This window comes from Cryptomeria japonica, chromosome 7, assembly GCF_030272615.1.
Source record: "Cryptomeria japonica chromosome 7, Sugi_1.0, whole genome shotgun sequence".
In the NCBI taxonomy this organism is placed as follows: Eukaryota; Viridiplantae; Streptophyta; class Pinopsida; order Cupressales; family Cupressaceae; genus Cryptomeria; species Cryptomeria japonica.
The window spans coordinates 262,332,574-262,347,995 of NC_081411.1; the positions used below are offsets into that span (position 1 = coordinate 262,332,574).

The 15,422-nt window shown below is 34.6% G+C and overlaps 1 protein-coding gene across 2 annotated transcripts; it reads right to left on the reverse strand.

The window, feature by feature from the left end:
• Nucleotides 1-439: 439 nt before the first annotated feature.
• LOC131030025 (UDP-glycosyltransferase 91C1) lies at nucleotides 440-4,598 on the reverse strand. 2 transcript variants are annotated; one of them, XM_057960706.2, is made up of 2 exons: nucleotides 3,467-4,489; nucleotides 440-1,068 (listed from the first exon to the last, which is right to left on the reverse strand). In XM_057960706.2, exons 1-2 carry the CDS (start codon nucleotides 4,427-4,429, stop codon nucleotides 667-669), a joined length of 1,365 nt encoding a protein of 454 aa, XP_057816689.2. In that variant the 5' UTR covers nucleotides 4,430-4,489; the 3' UTR covers nucleotides 440-666. The 2 variants fall into 2 exon arrangements, with proteins under 2 accessions (XP_057816689.2, XP_057816690.2); XM_057960707.2 differs by lacking the exon at nucleotides 440-1,068 and adding an exon at nucleotides 2,684-3,228 and having other exon boundaries at nucleotides 3,467-4,598.
• Between the last annotated feature and the right edge of the window lie 10,824 nt (nucleotides 4,599-15,422).

A 15,422-nucleotide genomic window follows, 5' to 3' on the forward strand; every position in this document is an offset into this window, starting at 1 on the left:
AGGTAATCTTATTGAGTTAGTCATGGATTTAATCATTTCTCAAGATTAAATCATCAATGGAAATACAAACAGTCATTTGAAATACCATTTGTTATGAAAAAACCAATGCAAACATGAGAAAATCCTTACTTATCACCACTAAGAGAAAGCCTTATATTCATGAATCCTTTACAAAAAAGGAAGCACTAGTAATAATTGTGTGCATCAATCATCCCATTGGAGCAAAAACCATCCTTCCCCTTAAAAAATCCATATTATTGTTTCATTATGCAATCCAAATAAGAATTTTGATGCCATAGTTTTTATGTTAGTCTAGTAAGATGAGAGATCATAAAATAAAACATTAAGTAATTAATATATTCTATATTTAAAAGCAATGGGATGATATACATAACAAAACAAAGTAGCTTCTATAAGCCTTATTATATATTATCTTATGTATAAACACATGATAATATATCTAACTACTATAAACACATACTAAACACTAACATATTTTAACTTATGAACCCTAGTTTAAATCCTACTACAAACAAATACAATATAGTTCAACGTAAGACACACTAAAGTCTCTAAATAATAATAACCACAAAATAAAACACTATTAAAACTAAATATTTTTAAAATACTGTGAAATTAGAGACAAATTTAGGCCTATTAGCCTAATTATTTGCTCAAGGTTCTAAGCATGGAAATGAAGTTCCTCATATTCCTTTCAGTAACTTCGAAATTATTGCTTGTTAACACATTACTTATCTTTGTGACATTAGATTTGATTTGGGATCCTTCTTCTTTTGTCATTAAGACTCTAATTGCTTTACTAATATCCTCCTTAGTAAAAGAGCCATCCTCTTCATTTCTTCTCACTTCCACTCCCACCTTAAGCTCTTGTACAAGCTTTGCATTTAACCCTTGCTCATATTGCATTGGGAGAGTTATGAGTGGCACCCCAAACCTTAATCCTTCTGTCATTGAATTCCACCCGCAATGAGTGACAAAGGCACATGTAGAAGGGTGATTCAAAATATGTAATTGTGGAGCCCACTTTGTTACTACCAATCCCTTGTCCTGTAAAATAATTAAAGGAATCAAAAGTGGTTTTCAAGTACAACATGTTATTATTTATTGAAGTAAAAGTGATCATCATGTTTTGAATGTAATAAAATAGAATAAGAATATCAAAGACTTGCAATTGGTGTATTTCGTTCACTTAAATATTCCTAAAAAGGTCAACAAAAGTTTCATAAAATGTATAAAAGGTGTAGATTTTAAAAAATGGAGTTTTGAGACTTCCATATTTCATATTAATTAGAACCTTAGAAATGTATGTAAAAATTTCATACTGTTTATGAATTCATTTGAAAACATAGAATATGTAGTAGAGGATTTGATAAATGAATGTGGAAAATAATAGATATAGTGTCAAGTGCAACAAGGAATCCTTTTAAAATAATTTTACCCATTCCTTATAGTGTTTAGCACCACTAAACATTATGTTTGTACCTAAAGGTGAATAAATTATCCATTTTCACAAGACACTACAAGACAATAATGAATAAAGTGTTGACAACTTATAAGACAATAAGTAATATGTACCTTAATACACATGTTTTATTCTTTTTTTGTAAATATATATTATTTCCAAACAACTTAACAAATATGTAGTTGAGGTGACTGTGATGTCAAAAACCATAAGCAGCGGCCTCAAACTTATTACTAGCCCTTAAGAAAAGAACAATCTACCATTTAAAATCCTAAAGAATACAAAATTAAAATGCACAACTGTAAATCCTCTCTCCAACCAAAATAATTAAATTTTGTAGGATCTAGAAAGCTAAAATTTTAACTCCTAATTTAAAAATATATCCATTTTCTTATAAAAGTTTTCATATGAGTTTTTTTTACTACTAGTAATAATTAGAAAATTAGAACATTTAAAATTATTGTTCTAGATATGTATTACTACAACATAATAAGTTTATGTTTCTTTCCATAAATTCATTAATCCAATTGCATCTAATTTCAAATGTTTTTATATTAATTTATATAAATAATTTAATAAGTATTCTTTTATTTTACCTAAAATTAAAAAAATGACTTTTTAAAGTGTGAATTATTTCTAGATTTGATATTTCAAGATTTTTCTTCAATATATTACATCAAACTCTATAATCCATCATCAAAAAGAAGAAAGTAAGACAACACTAATGATAGAACATGGAGTTTGATCCTAACATTGAGATAACAAAATCAAATAATCAAATCCCAAAAAAAATTCATACTAATTTGATAGATTGAAAAATTTATTGACTTAAGCTTTTCTCCTAATTTGGTATTTAGTTTAGTGATTGATCCGAGACCTATATAACTTTGAGAGGATCTTAATATTAGTTGGTATGAGCCTTCCATACTATGTTTCCAATGTTGTTTATAATTTTATGTATATTTTTTAATTGACATTTCATAACACACTTAATGATCCATCATCAATGTAATTGAGCTCTACTTGAACTCTACTTGATGATGGATAACTGAGTATGTTTTGAAACGTCCAATATACATAACTTAACATTGTTATTCCATTATTACTATCTCTTTGCACTAAACTAAATTTGAAGTGAAATCTGAGAGACTCAACATTTCTAGTTGATTTTGTAGGGTCAATGGTTAGTGTGGTTCAATGTATTAAGAAAACTATCACTCGTATATAAAACCATGGACAAGAAGAATGTGGAGGAAATTCCAATGGCAACATCTTCCCATCCAAACAAACCACCGCAACTGCAACTATCCAAAGAGCCCTTCTTCCCAAAAAACCAAACAAGAAAAGCTCCCAACAAAAATGAACAACCCCAATCTACTACAGACAGGGGAACCCACAAACCTATCATAGCAATAGCGAGGAGAATGCAAAAACCAGAAAAGCACCACTGCCATCGCAAGAGCAAGGCATCACAACCCCAGGAGACTCGAAACACACCCAAAAAGCATGGATGCAACCCACAAGAATCCCTTGAAACAATGGCCACACAATGGGCCATGCACCAAAAGGCCCCTAAACATAGGCCAAAAACAGAAGAACTGGCCCCAACTGATCCACTAGGGCATAGGCAAACCAGAAAGGAAAGTGATCCTCCACCCAGAAACCACTGCCGTGGACGAAACAAAGGATGGGGCCATGAAAACAGAACCCCCTCTTCATCATTTATCTCACCAATTGCTCCGCTCCTGCTCACCATATTACATATTACTTCGTGATGCACACTTATTAGAACTTAGAGTGCATTGTTTAAGCCAAAATCTAGAGTTTAAGTTTGTCAAACTTAAGTGGCTATCTCAAATCACACTATAGATGACCCTACTCAAAATATCAATATCATTTACAATGAACCCTCTAAACAAATCAAATGTTAAAATATACTGTTTAATAACAATTTTTTTTTGAAGAGGAGGGTGCCTAACATACCCCGATCTGATCTTGGAAGCCTTGCAGCAAATCGTTTCCGGCAGGCAGAACCCAGAGGAAAGACACGCTGCTCTCCAGCAGACCCATTGCAATTGCGGTGAGATCTTGGTGGGTTAGAACGTACTCGCTGCCAAAAGACAAGACCACCACTGAAGCAGCTGGCTGCCTGTCGAGCCACTTCAAGCAAATATCATCAGCGGGGAGTGAGGGGAGTTTAGGCATGAGTAATCCAACAGGGATAACTGGCTGCTTCATGAGCCTCTGCAAATACTCCACGTACACCCCTTCCAACTCCAAACACGTATTGAATGCGATCGCCCAACTCTCCCTTAAGCAGATTTTGGTGCGGTCAGAAATGCTAAGCCCATCTGCGAGCTCCTGATATAGGTTCAGGAACCTCTCAGCTTCAAATAACCGGCGCTGAATAATCTGTGAAGGGAATCCGGGTGGCGAGACGATCAGATCCTGGGCAGTTGGGTTTCTAGGTAATATCTCCAGCTGCCCTACCCCAAAGCTGAAGCTGGTTATACTCATTATGAAGAAGAAAATGGCGGGAATGGGATTGGCCACACGAGGAACCCAGTGTTGTGCAAAATCGTGGAAAACCACGTTTGGAGACAGCTGTTGTAACAGCGCTTCGAAGGGCTTCTCCAAAAGGTCCATGGCGGCTCTCAGTAGAGGTATTAGGAGTGGAGCTTCTCCTGTCTTGGCAGCATCTGCGGTGGATTCTACACCTGGTGGCAGCCCTTCCACGGAGGGCATCGCCAATTCCACCAGCTCTATCCCCGGTGCGTCGCATATTTGCGGCTTAATTCGTCTAATATTCAGCGGGGTTGAGACGAAGAAGATTTTAAGACCATTACTGGCCAGGCTTTTGGCAAGCTCAACGAAGGGCGTTATGTGACCGTGGGCAAGCCACGGAATCATGACCACACGAAGCTCTCTCTGCTTTTCCTCCGCCATTGTTGATGCGTTGAAGAAGAGCTTATCGTAATAAATTATAATATATGGAGGACATTCGTTCTAGAGCTCATCTTATAGAACAATAATGGAGAGCTTATCCCAATAAATTATAATATAAGGTGAACATTCGTTGTAGAGCTCATCTCATAGAACAATAATTGCCAGTATTTGTGTATTTAGTATTGCAATTATACATTTTATTTGTTTTGTCTGCAGGTTGCATAGATTGGCGTCCAGACTAAACGCATGGCTGTAAAATAGCCAGCGTGAATGAATTGGACGTGTTGTTGAAGAAGATTAGGTGGAGAATGGTTCACAGAGGAGAATGGTCACTTGCCCTCTACACGCGCTGTGCTATAATATCCATTGTTTACATAGGAGAATGGTCCCCTGATATTTGGAGGTAGCGCCGTACTCTAATCTCCATCGTTCACACACGAGAATGGTCCCATGATATTTGGAGTACAGACTACATAGAATGATTTCAATTTGAAGGGTGCCGTCTATGAGGAGATTATTCAGGTACTGGTTATGGAGGTGAAAATTTGTATGGTCTTCATTTTCATGCTGCGTCACATCTATCTGCAAACTCGTACTCCTGCACAGCTTTCACTTGTCCTTTCCTACCACAAACTAATAATTTATTTTAATATATTTTTATAGTTTTTTATTTACTAGCAATTGCACTTTTGTGTGCAATGGGTACATTGAAGAGGTTTGGAAAGTGGATTAAGGGAAATTTTGGTCTATTTGTTTGTATACAAGTGTAGAAATGTGGTCAATTGGTAGGGAGATATATAGGGGTAAAAAGAGATGGATAAACAATGAGCTAAAGTTAGAAGGAGATATGGACAAACAAATATGGAGAGATAAAGATGGAGAGAGAAATAGATAGATATAGATGTCTAGGAAGAGGGAGAGGGATAAAGATGGATGGCTAGAGAGAGGGAGACATGTCCAAAGGTAGAGAGGGAGAGAGAGAGGAAGATAGAGGTAAAGATGAATATATAGTGAGAGGGGAAGATGGAGATGAATATATAGAGAGATAGAGAGACTCAGAGGGAGAGATAAAGATAGAGAGAGATAGGAAGTTCGAGAGGGAGACAAAGAGATATATAGAGGAAGAGGGAGAGATATAAAGGGATATAGATGGTCAGACACTTGTGATAGAGATAGATGAAGACATAGAGAGGAGGAAGATGGATATAGATGGATAAGTAGAGAGACAAATAGAGAGTAGACATAGAGATATGAAGGGGATGATAAAGAGGGAGAGAAAAAGATACATGAAAAGAGAGGGAGATATTGGTAGCAGCAGAGAGATAAGGGGAGAAGAGGGATTGAGGGAGGGATAAATAGAGAGATAAGGGGAGAAGAGGAATGTGGAGAAAGATGGAGAGATAGGTAGAAAGGGAGAGAGGGAGGGGTAGAGAAGAGAGTGTGTGTCAACTTGCAAGTATAAGACAATATTACAATCATATATTTGTGCCTCAATAAATGTCTTAGTCTTATATTAATAATCTCTAATCTTCAAACGTAATATATTTAGATATTTTTTTCATTTTTCATAAATCAATGATTATCAATTGTTTTTAAATTCTCTTATTACCAATCATTAATATCTACTAGTTATTTATTTACCTGAAATAATTTAGAATTTCTATATATGCATTTTATTTGATTTAATTGATAAAAAGAACAAAAACAGATATCAACTCGAATCAAATCCAATGCATCACCAATTTAATTTTTGTTTAAAGAAAACAAAACCCAGTAGAATAACTTCAATTTTTGAGATTCAGGAGACAAGGTATGGTGATAAGGCAGAGCACTTTGTTATTATTTTACTACAAAACATTTTTTGTGAGATCCCCTTGTAAAAAACTCTTAGATAACCCAAATTATCATCATATTTAGCAGTGACCTAAAGAACTACACCTTTATTTTCTATTGACCAGTAAGGACTTCAAAGTATGACCTTTATTTATGGTGGTGCCCTTCCATGACCTGGATTAAGCCGCGTCGGGAATGTTCCCCATGGACAACATGGCTTCTAAGCAGAAAGGTTTTCTACATCTGACGAATGAATGTTAAACTTCACCTAATAGACAACAAATATTGTAAAATTAAATACCCACTTTAAAATTCAGCATGTCATCAATTCAAATTCCAAAGAACCGATGCCCAATTGAACCATTGCCAATACGACAGTGATAGTCAACTAAAATTTGAGAAAAAATATAAAAAAAAATTGGGGTAAATAAAATACATGCCTGGAGTTTGGAGATTTATTATGGAGAGAATGTTGATAACGCCATCTCATTAAGGAACCAGTGGGAGTAGTTATAAGAAGAAGAGCAAATACTATACACAAAACCAATAGTATTTTTAGCTCAAGAATGATCGAATGTTTGTTAATGCCACCCTGATCTGTCTGATGACGGAATGTCTGCTGCCTTCTCTCATCACACCTTTCTCCCTTGAAACCGAGTAAACACTACCACTGGTATTTGGTCCCATTCTACGTTTGAAAATAATAGTGAAGTTAACACCATGTCCACGCTAATTCCTTGTCTTGCCATTAATTTACAAACAACGAGTAACACCACAGACTGGTAATACCTGTCAGCCAACAGACCAGAAGAATAGTGTACTTATAAAGATCCTCTGAATTCCAAGACGGTATGTGATAGCTTTGTTGCTGAGCAATTCGAGCTATGCTCTGAATCAGCTTCTTTGCTATTGTATTTCTACTTTATTCTTTCGAGGCTTAAAAAGTAGGCTTAAATAGCAGTACCTCTAAATTTGAAGTTAATTCCCTGGGATTTGGAGAGATTGGAGCTAAAATTGGAGTAGGGCATAGCAGAATGCAGCGGAGTGCTTTGAAATGGACCTTAAAGGAGTTTGTGAAGTAGCACGATGAGGGAAAAAAGCAGCTGGGAGCGCCCCCCGGCGCCTTAGGAGGATGTGGATGAAGAAGCATCAAGAGGGGGAGGAGACAGATGTGTTCTGTCCTTTGGGGCAAAAAATTCAACGAGTGAGATGATTTTCATCGTCTTGATATTTGCATCGTTAATGTTTCAAGTGTGCCACTCCACTTATATAGAATTATATTTTTATTTTTTAAAATTACAATCTATAAAATAATAAATATAATAAACTATATATTTAAACTTTTTAAATAATATTATTATGTTAATTTTTTGAATTTTTTTATTATTTATTTTAATAAAAATTATATTATAATTTATAATATATAATTAAGTGATTTTAACATATATTTTAAAATTGTTTATTTATATATTACGTAACTAAATAAATCATATATTATTATATACAATTATTAAAAATTAAATATGTAATTTAAAAAAAAAAATATTATTTACTTATATATGTATTTAAAAAGTTAAAAAAATAATATTATTAAAATTATATATATATATCACTTAATTATATATTATATATTATATATTATAATAATTTTTTTATTAAAAAAGAATAAAAATAATTTTTAATTTTTTTTAATATTTAAATATTATTAATTTTTTTAAATATATAATTCATTATTAATTAATTACATTTATTATTTTGCTAATTGTAACTTTAAAAAGAAAAATATAATAAATAAAAAACTATTAAAATATATTACAATAAATTATTAGTTTGTGGTAGGACAGTGCAAGTGAAGGTTGCAGTAGGAGTACGAGTTTGCAGGCGGATGTGATGCAACATGGGGATATGGGTGGTGCAAATTTTTGCCCCTATAGCCAATGCTGATTATTTGAACCTGCATCAAATAATCCCCTCATAGCGTGAACAAATTAAAGTAAGGCAAAAGGGGTAGATAACTAAATAATAGTTATACCAAAGGCTATTGTATTACATCTAACATGGATAGTCCAACTGCTAGAAATGGATTAACAATCTTATTTTAAACATTGCCTAAAGTTTCTCATTAGAATAAATTAGCACATTGCTTTTAATAGGGTTGATTAGAGAGGGAAACTTCTATGCAGCCAATTAAATAGCATGAAAAATAACACAATCAACCTTTAACTCTTAATTTAAGAAGCTTTTGTTCAATATTAAGTACATTTTATGTATTGTAATAACCCACTTTACTTAACCCAACAAAATTTGACCACTTTTTTTTTTTTGGTTTACTTTAATCATTTGTGTTTGATTCAATCGCATACTCTGGGCATCCATCCTTTAGGATTAGGCATTCATCCATCCGAGATGAGCATCTAACCATACGGTTTAGGCATTTGTCCATACGGAGTAGGAGGTTTCATCTATCCGATATGAGATAGGCATCTACCCATACAGGGTAGGCATCTATCCAATTGGGATAGGAGGTGCTCTGGCCAGAGACTTAGACTCATCGGGACCATTCGGGTCCCAAGTCACTCACTAAGTACTACACTCCTCTAATAGGAGTGCACTGAGGTCACCAGCCTTAGGAGTAATCAAAATAACATAATACAAGATTGAATTCCGCCTCGAAATTTGGCTTAAGGCCTCGGGAAATCAAGTGAATCCATTCGGGATTCCTTCTGAGTATGCATTGAATTACTTTTTCCTTTTTATTATACTTATCTTTCAAATTAGGATTCTACTCAATCCTTCTTCTTACCAAGCCTAGACCCCACCCACGAACGCTTGAGTACTAGGGACAACTCTGTCCCTAAACTACCTACATACCCGTTTTAGCACGGGATCAAGGCGTAAAGTATGTAGTTCTATTTTCTACTCTATGGTTTGATGTAAACTGATTTGTGGGTACGCAACCCTTTCTAGGGTCAATGTGCCAGATAGTTTCTCTGCGGTTGCTACCCACAGTGGTAGCACTTAAGCAAAGGCTCAAGATGGCCTATTGCTTGTGGCCTAAAACCACTAGATCTTAATACCTATCATAAGTGTCACCCTTGACAAAATTGTCAATCATCAACAACTCTTCAAGATTAAATCAATGTCATAAAAGCATTTCATTCAATCAACCCTAACAGGGGTTTACTATGGTTTAACTCAGCGGATGTAAAATCATTTAAGGATTATCTTATTAGACTATCGATCCAAGGGGGATTACCCACCCCTTGGATTTTAACTTCCAAGTATCCCTTATTAGTCCCCAACGATTTATAGGGATGATGCCATAGATGTCATTGATGCAGCTTTATTAGGTGTTAAGTGCAATAGTTCAACACAACGATATTACCCGTAAGTGTGACCTAGAGGCACTGTATATACTGAACGCTGCTAGGTTTTGGTTTTCCGACTTCCTTTATTTAGGTTTCTAATTAAGAAGCTATAAAAAACATCATGCTTGAAAATAATTATGAATTGAACGTACATAATTGGACATTGCAGAGTTTAATTAATTGAAACAACTACTTGATGAACCTCATGGAATAAAACCATAACTAAATTATCTAATATTCAAAACTTAAAATATAACTTGCATAATAATGACAATTATGAAACTTGTATAATAATAATTAAACGTGTAACTTGCATGAAGATGAAGAAAATGTAACCTTGTCATCAATAATGCAAGTAATGTATAAGTACTTTGCATGAAGCAAGGATAGTGTAAGTTACATGCAAGGTTAAGCAATGTGTTGATTTCTACCATGAGAATAATCACTTATAAAGTCACTAGTCCCAAAAATATCAATTAGCTTAGACATTTGATTCAAAACATATTAATATGAATTAATTGCTTTAAATGAGTCCAAAATGCCAACTAAGTGACCCAATGAATCTTAAGTAGTTTTTATAAAATTCCAATTATAAAGTTTAATTAAATTTAATTTACAATTAGAAAAATGCTAAAAATAAAATAATTATTATAAATTTCACTAAGGGTATTATAAATTTAATACAATTTAATTTTCAATTAGAAAATTTCTAAAAATAAATTAATTATTACAAATTTTACTAAGGATGATAAATTTCGAAATTACTTAAGTTAAATTTTATTAAACTAAAATTTGGACTTTTAAATTTTTTTTATCAAATTCCAAATCACCACGAATTAAATTTATAGTGGCATTTTTTTAGAAAAAAAGAAAAGAAAGGAAAGGCAAGTGGGAGTGGGGCCCACGGGTCCCATCACCACTGCGGGTCTGCGGAAGCAGGCCTGCAGTGATGAGGGGACCTCGTGGTCCCCTCCACTACCCTGCGGCCACTACCATAACAGTGACCGCAGGTTAGTGGAGGGTACCACTCCCCTGCGGTACTGCCGTAGCCGCATGGTAGTGGGGTACCTTTCCCGGTGGCTGAAATAACTCCGCCCACCCATTTGCGTCGGCCCATTTTTCCATGTGAAGTTTTAATATATGGATTTTTTTTACACTAGTTCACATGTAAATTATGTTGCATAAATTTCAATGTTAATATAAATACTTATATATATATATATATATATATATATATATATATATATATATATATATAGTTCTCGTTTCAATTTATTTAAGCACAGAGAGAAATATATGAACAAATACACGTGTAATAGAGATGTTAATGTAAAACAAATGATAATAAGAATTTATTCACAAGGATGAAATAACACAGAGAACTAAATTGTTTCAGCAATGTACAGAACTAATATTCACCGAGAGGTTTATACTTCATTTTTCACAAAGAATAATGAATACAATGAGATTTATATTTTATTATCAGACATTTTCTGTTCATAGAGAAGCAAGATTGCTCATAAGGAATTAAGATTTATGATCAAATCTTCATTCAGAGAGAGAGAAATTGATTTTTACTCATAGGAAAAAAAGAAAAAATATTTAAATAACTTTATATGCAGAAGATCAAACTTGTATTCGTACAGAGGTAAGATTATTCACAGGGAAGTAAGATTTAATTAAAGAAATGAGATTTACATTCAGATTTCCAATCCAGTAATGAATTTAAGAGAAGAATAACAAGGACAAGATTCATACACGAATGGTTATCATTTAATCACCCAGAGAAGATTTTTAATCTCAAAAAAATAATTTTAAATAAGGGAAATATGATTTTTGCACAGATCAATTTTTTTTTTTGGAAAAGAAAAGCAAGATTTGATATATATTTTCTAAAGAAAAATTAAATAAATGATAAAGCTATCTTTTACATTCATTATATGAAAAATACTTTTATCAATATTTTTCCCTAAATAAGAAGAAAAGATTTACAATCTAATAATTTAGAAGTTGTATATTTTGATAACACAAATTTCTCATATGTAAATGAGAGATGACAGAAGAAGAGAACCTGGCTTATCGAAGCTCAAAATTGAATCCTCTCCAATCTTCTAGCTATCACTTTTAGATCCTTCCTTGCAACTTGAGAGAAATATTCAAGAACAACTTAACATTCCTACAATGAAAATGAGACTACCAAAGAGATCCTACTACCAACAACAAGGAAACTTGGAAAATTTCTTCAAAACATAATCAACTCCCTTTTTTGAGAACTTGCATACAATATATAGGGAAAATCCCTTAATTCCACAATCTAGAGAATTTAATTAAGAATGAGATTCTTTTCCAATATTGAACTCATGCAAATTGATTAAAAATCTAGTCGGGGAGTTACATGCAAGGCATTGAAGATTCCTCTAGAAGCTTCTAATTCCTCCTACAACATGTGCCATAATTGGGAGTGGGAAAATAAAAATAAAAATAATGCCTTTTGAACTATATTCTCCAAGTGTGTGTTTGTGTGTGTCCATTTTTATTCTTTTATAATATTTATTCAATCATTTTTAATAGCTCAACCAAAAAATATAATAGAATTGTATCAAATTAAAAAGTGATAAAGGAGGGTTGTGACATCCTCCCCCCCTTAATTTGTGCATTGTCCCGATGCACTTATTGAATGTATCCAAAAGAGTCTATAGTTCATGATTAGTTTAAAACAAAAAAGGAAACAACTGTTGCATTTCCCTAGTATCTTCCCACGTGGCATTCTTTTCATCATACTGGTTCCATTGTACTTTGCATTGATCAACCTCTCTATTGTGTAATTGGCACTGGTGCCTCTCCAAGATTTTGAATGGCTCTATCATTATACCTCCCATTTCCTGGACCTGTAAAGCATCCCAATTCAAAATATGTTTCTCGTCAGGTACATACTTTTTAAGAAGAGATACATGGAAGACATCATGGATTTAGCTCAACTGGGGAGGTAAGGCCAACCGGTATGCAACTGGATTAATCCTTTCCAATATTTCAAAAGGTCCAACATAACGAGGTGCAAGTTTGTCTTTTTCCCAAACCTTATGGAACTCTTGTGTGGCCTAACCCTTAGGAAGACTTTCTCTCCCACCTCAAACTCCCTTGGTGTCCTGTTCTTGTCTGCATAACTTTTCTGCCTATTTGAGGCTTCCTTCAATCTTTGCCTAATTTCCTTAGTTTTCCTTTCCATTTCCTTCAACATATCTGGTCCAACAATTACTCTATCTTCAAGGCTATCCCAACTCAAGGGTGTTCAACATGGTCTACCATACAATGCTTCGAAAGACGTCATTCCCAAAGATGTTTGATATGTATTATTGTAAGAAAACTCTACTAGAGGTAGGTAATCTTCCCATTTCTTCTGTTGGTCCATGCAGTACATGCGAAGTAGGTCTTCCAAAATCTGATTTGTCCTTTTTGTTTGACCGTCGGTTTCAGGATGGTATGCAGTGTTAAAATTAGCTAAGTTCTCAGAGCTGATTGAAGAGCTATCAAAAACCTTGAAGTGAATCTAGCATCTCTATCTGATATGATTTTCTCTGGCATTCCATGCAACCTAAATATTTCCTTAACAAACCGCCTAGCCAAGGTAGGTGCATCATCCGTCAGATTCCCTAGTATAAAGTGTGCCACCTTAGTGAGTTTGTCAATTACCACCATTATTGTATCATGCATAGATGGTGACATGGGCAACCCTTGCACAAAATCCATGCTAATAACTTGCCACTTGTGTTGAGGTACATCGTGTAACTGTAATAATCCAGCTGGATGTCTATGTTCTACCTTTACTCTTTGACACTCCAAATATTTAGCCACATACTTGACTATGTCATTCTTCATCCCTTGCCAAAAGTATAACTTCTTTAGGTCTGCATAAAGTTTGTTAACTCCTGGGTGCCCTGAATAAGGGGCATTGTGAGCCTCCAACAAGACTACTTCCCTTAAGTCTCCTGAATTAGGAATATAGATTCTATTATTGTATTTGAGCAACCCATCTTCGTCTAATGTATACCGTTCAATCTTAGGATCGGTTGGATCATGTTCTAAAGTCAATTTGACTTGCTCATACCATGGGTCGTGTCCCTGCTCATCCATTACTTGCCTTTTGAAAGAAGTTTTGAATGTTGCTATAGTCATCAAGTGTCTCCTCCTACTTAAAGCATCTGCCACCCTATTTTCCTTCCCCTTAATATATTCAATTTCAAAATCATATTCACTTAGAAACTCTAACCACCTTCTTTGTCTAGCATTTAAGTGGGGTTGGGTAAAGATGTACTTTAGTCCTTGGTTATCTGACTTTAACTCAAAGGACTTCCCTAGTAAGAAGTGTCTCCATTTCTGTAGGGCATGCACAATCCCTGCTAACTCTAAGTCGTGGGGTGCATAATTAACTTCATGAGTCTTTAGCTTCCTGGATTCGTAAGCTACTACCCCTTCATCTTGGACAAGTACTCCTCCTAAACTTTTGATAGAGGCATCAGTTACGAATGTGAAGTGTCCATTCAGATTTGGTACCTTTAGAATGGGTGCTGAAGTTAGTTTCCCCTTCAAAATTTGGAATGCCTTATCACTTTGTTCTGTCCACACAAACCTTTTACCCTTCCTTTGTAATGAGGTGATGGGGTTTGCTATCTTAGAGAATCCTTCCACAAACCTCCTTTAGTATCATGCTAGCCCCATTAAAGCTTCTTACCTCTAAAACATTTTTAGGGATCAGCCATTCTACTATTGCCTTTATCTTATCTGGATCAACTGCTATTCCTTCCTTTGATATTATATGCCCAAGGTAGTGAATCTTTTCCTCGAAGAAGGCACATTTTGATAGTTTCCCATATAACTTATGTTCCCTCAACCTTTGCAAAACAATTTGTAGGTGTACTAGATGCTCCTCCTCATTCCTAGAGTAAATCAATATGTCATCCAGAAATACCAGAACAAATTTGTCCAAGTAGTCATGGAGTACACTATTCATTAGGTTCATAAATGTAGCTGGGGCATTGGTTACACCAAAAGGAACTACTGTGAATTCATAATGCCCATATCTAGTCCTGAAAGCTATCTTGGAATGTCCTCCTCCTTTATTCTGAGTTGATGATATCCTGATCGGAGGTCTATCTTCGAGAAAATTGCTGCTCCTTTCATTTGGTAAAAAAGATCCTCTATTCGAGGTAAGGGATACCTATTCTTTATTGTGACCTTGTTCAACATCCTGTAGTCAATGCATAGTCTTAAGGTTACATCCTTCTTCTTAACGAATAAGACTCGCACTCCCCATGGTGATACACTTGGCCTTATTAATCCCTTAGCTAAGAGTTCCTCTAATTGCATCTTGAGCTCTTGTAATTTAGTTGTGTTCATTTGGTGAGGTGCCCTTGATACTGGTTCAGCTCCTGGTAGTACGTCGATAGAAAAGTCAAACTTCCTTTTAGGGGGGTAAGCTGGGTAATTCTTCTAGAAATACATCCTTGAATTCCTTTAAGAAAGGGGTTGGGGTATTTTCCTCTTTTCCTTCATCAATTTCAACCATATAGATTAGGCCTCCTCTTCTTCTTTCCTTCTTAAATTGCATGGCTGATATGGTTTCTATAATATTAATGAGATTAAACTTTTCTTGGATTTTGACCCTTTTCCCCCCATCATCCAAGAATTCAACAACTTTGTTATAGCAATCTACATTAGCTTGATGATCTGTTAACCAACTCATTCCGATTATTACATCATATAATCCTAGGGGTGCCACATAGAGATCTACCCTT

Coding starts and splice junctions, on each gene's coding strand:
- LOC131030025 (XM_057960706.2), bottom strand. CDS start 4,429: ATGGCGGAGGAAAAGCAGAGAGAGCTTCGTGTGGTCATGATTCCGTGG. Junction 1,069..3,466: donor GCTTCCAAGATCAGATCGGG/GTATGTTAGGCA, acceptor ATTATTTTACAG/GACAAGGGATTGGTAGTAAC.